The 3,327-nt window shown below is 29.6% G+C and overlaps 1 protein-coding gene across 1 annotated transcript; it reads right to left on the minus strand.

Moving 5' to 3' along the window:
• Nucleotides 1-1,671: 1,671 nt before the first annotated feature.
• On the minus strand, nt 1,672-2,301 carry LOC136983928 (jerky protein homolog-like). The gene has a single exon (XM_067280815.1). It carries the CDS (start codon nt 2,299-2,301, stop codon nt 1,672-1,674), a length of 630 nt encoding a protein of 209 aa, XP_067136916.1.
• Nucleotides 2,302-3,327: the final 1,026 nt, after the last annotated feature.

A 3,327-nucleotide genomic window follows, 5' to 3' on the forward strand; every position in this document is an offset into this window, starting at 1 on the left:
ATATAACCCTATTTCCAAGGTGCCACTGCAAAATGCCAGGGCACAAATGTCACTTGCTCAAAAGTAGCCACTGAATAGCCAATATATTTTTAAAATTAAAATTTAACTACAAATAGAAATTGTCATTATTAATTATATAGTTAATACATATGTGAATTTGTATATATATCATCTTTACAAAAATTCTGCTGTTTAGACCAGCATCATCACTATCTGTAAAACTCATCATTCTTGATAACTTGTCAACTTCTCAGTCCACACTAAGTTGAGTTTGCAGGACTCTACTGTATTGATTTTATTTGTTATTAAATTTTTCAGAGATTTACTCTTTGTTTATGTTATATAAAATATATCAAATGAAACTACATGCAAATTTTGATTCTTATATATCTTTTTATCCAAGAATTGCAAACTGGTGGCCTGTGGGTTAGATACAGTCTGTTAAGGCTTTGTATTTGGCCTGTGGCCTCAATGATTTCTAAAAATCAATGTTTCTAACATCTTGCATGGATTAAAACAAAAGATCTAACTGTCGACATAAGTCAAAGGCCTGGCAACAAAAAATCCTTTGTTAGTTTTTTTTAAATTACAGTATATTTTGGTTTACTGAGTATAGTATTGAATACAGTCTGCATCTGATATACATGTATTTGACTGGTTCTTTGCTGCATTTGAGTTTGAAATCCCTCTTTTAATCTATGTATTTTATAGAAAATTTTATTTATTTTTAAATATATAAAAATAATCATCATTTAAACATAAGCCAATATTCTAAGTATAATAAGAGATTATTTATATATATAAATCTTTCATTATACTTAAATTCGACTAAGCATCAAAATTACTTATAAGAAATAATACTAATTATTAAAATAATCCTCTTTTTAGTAATATAAAAAACAATATCATTATCAAATCAAATGCTTAATTTAACAAGTTTTTTAGTAATGACATAAAATCCCTAGAAATGTTTATATAAAATTTGCATTCAAACAACAGTAGAAAGATTCCTCAATCTGTACTTTATGCAGGGTGTTAAAAAAGCATTCAGCATTTATAGGGTAGACAGTACACATCATTTTGAGTAAAAATTCTTAGTAAACGTAGCTTAAAATCAACCATTTCTGAGATAAATAATCTGGCAAAGACCTGAAATTTTTGGAGAGTTTAAAACTCTAAGATGACAAGCATACATGGAAGAGAAAAGAAGACATGTGGAATACCTATAAATATTGAAATAAGGATTTTGGCAAGATCATCCTCTCTTTTCATGTTGCATGTAACATGTAGAAGCCAATATACAGAATTGTTAATACAGTAGAGCATCGATTATCCGACTTAATTGGGGACTGGGGTCAGTCGGATAACTGAAAAGTCGGATAACCGAAAAGTATGAAAAAATACATTATTAGTATAGTATATTAGTATATCGCTATTAACCTACCCCATGTTGAAATTTTTCTCCATTGTGCATCGCTTTGCGTTGAATTTCTAACGATGTTAAGCCTAACAAAAAGTTTTTTTAAAAATAATAATCGTCGCTATTGTATCGTGAAAAATTATTTCTTTATTTTGCACAAAATAAATATAGTACTGTACTGTAAATTGAAATATATAAAACAAAAAAATGTATATTTGGGTTACATATTTTTCATAAAGTAGGCCTATACATTAGGAAAAAAAGTCTAAAATTTTCTTTTGCTTCACAGCTGATACGCGTTTTTTTGCCACTAAATCTCGCACATGTTTTAAAAACAGCAATTGGATAGTGTCACATTCTTCTTGCTGTTCTAACCACTTCATAGCTGTCTCAAGTCCATGAAAAGCTTCTTCACTGGATGGTCCTTTTTCAGCACGGTTGTCGTCACTGGGTTCTTCCTCATCATCACAAGGGTCTTGGTTGTCGATGACACTGGCAATGATTTCATCGTCCGACAATATTTGATAGCCAGGGTCATCGGCATCACATTCAAGCCAGTCTTGAATATTTTCGTTGTCGCATTCTTCAAATCCATAACATTCTTTAATCAGCCCACACAGATGTGACGCAAATTGGCTGTTTGGTGGTTCTTCAGGTGCAGAGATAGACTCATCTGATGGTAGGAGCTTATTCCAAGCTGTTACTAGTGTAGTGTCCTTGACAGTAGCCCAAGCATCTGCTGCCATGTACATAGCATCCTTCAAGTTAATTTCAGTGTACACTTGCTGAATTGTTTTTTCACATTCTTCCCCGAGCATTACCATACGCAGCAATGCCTTTCTGTAATATCGTTTGAAGCTTTCAATGACTCCTTGGTCCATTGGTTGGAGGACTGAAGTAATGTTGAGAAGCAAGTAAACAACTTTAAACTTACACCTTTGGTGGATTTTAAATTTTTGGTATTATATAATTTAGAACATTACTTAAAAAACTACTTACATTGTATACCAGACTGAATATACCGTAAAAAATACAGATCAATTAATTTCAAGAATAATGCAAGGTCAAACTAGAGAATCCTACAGATTCCTATCCTTAGACGTAAAATCTATGTATCCTTCAGTAAATTGGAATTTTATTATGGAAAGTTTAAGTAAATATAATTTACCTTGTCATATTTTAGAATTTATTCAATTTACTTTTAAAAATAACTATTTTAAAATTTCTACAGAGTATTATCGTTAAAGAGACGGGATTGCAATGGGATCGGTAATTGGCCCAAAACTTGCAGACATTTGTATGGCATCAGTAGACGAAAAAATCTTCCAGCTTCAAGGTATTGTTTTTTACGTTAGATATGTGGATGACACATTTTGTATGACTCAAATGATGTTACAGCCGAAAACATTAAGAATTATGCAAATAGTTTAAATAATAACGTAAAATTTACTTATGAAGAAGAAAGAAATTACGAAATTAATTATTTAGATGTAACAATTACAAGACAAAATGAAGCATTGTTGTTCCGTAAGTACGAAAAAATATGCAATAACAATAAAGTAATTAATTATAAATCATATTGTTCTATACGAATAAAACGAAATGTTTTTTTGATGAAACTAAAGAAAATACTTAATAGAACAACTTTAAAAGAATATATTGATATACAAATTAAGAACCTTTTTAAAAAATATTTATTAAATGATTATCCGCAACAGATTATACAAAAGTGGCATAGTACGTATATTAACAATAGATATAACGTTAAGAATAAAAAACTAGAAAATTTATATATTAAAGTACCATATATTTCAAAATTTTATGAAAAATATAAACTGTATATTAAAGAATTATTTTCTGTTAACTTAGTAGGCAAACAAAGAAATAAGTTAAACAAAGGCATTTGT

This window comes from Centruroides vittatus, unplaced genomic scaffold (assembly GCF_030686945.1).
Source record: "Centruroides vittatus isolate TY-2023 unplaced genomic scaffold, ASM3068694v2 contig_897, whole genome shotgun sequence".
In the NCBI taxonomy this organism is placed as follows: Eukaryota; Metazoa; Arthropoda; class Arachnida; order Scorpiones; family Buthidae; genus Centruroides; species Centruroides vittatus.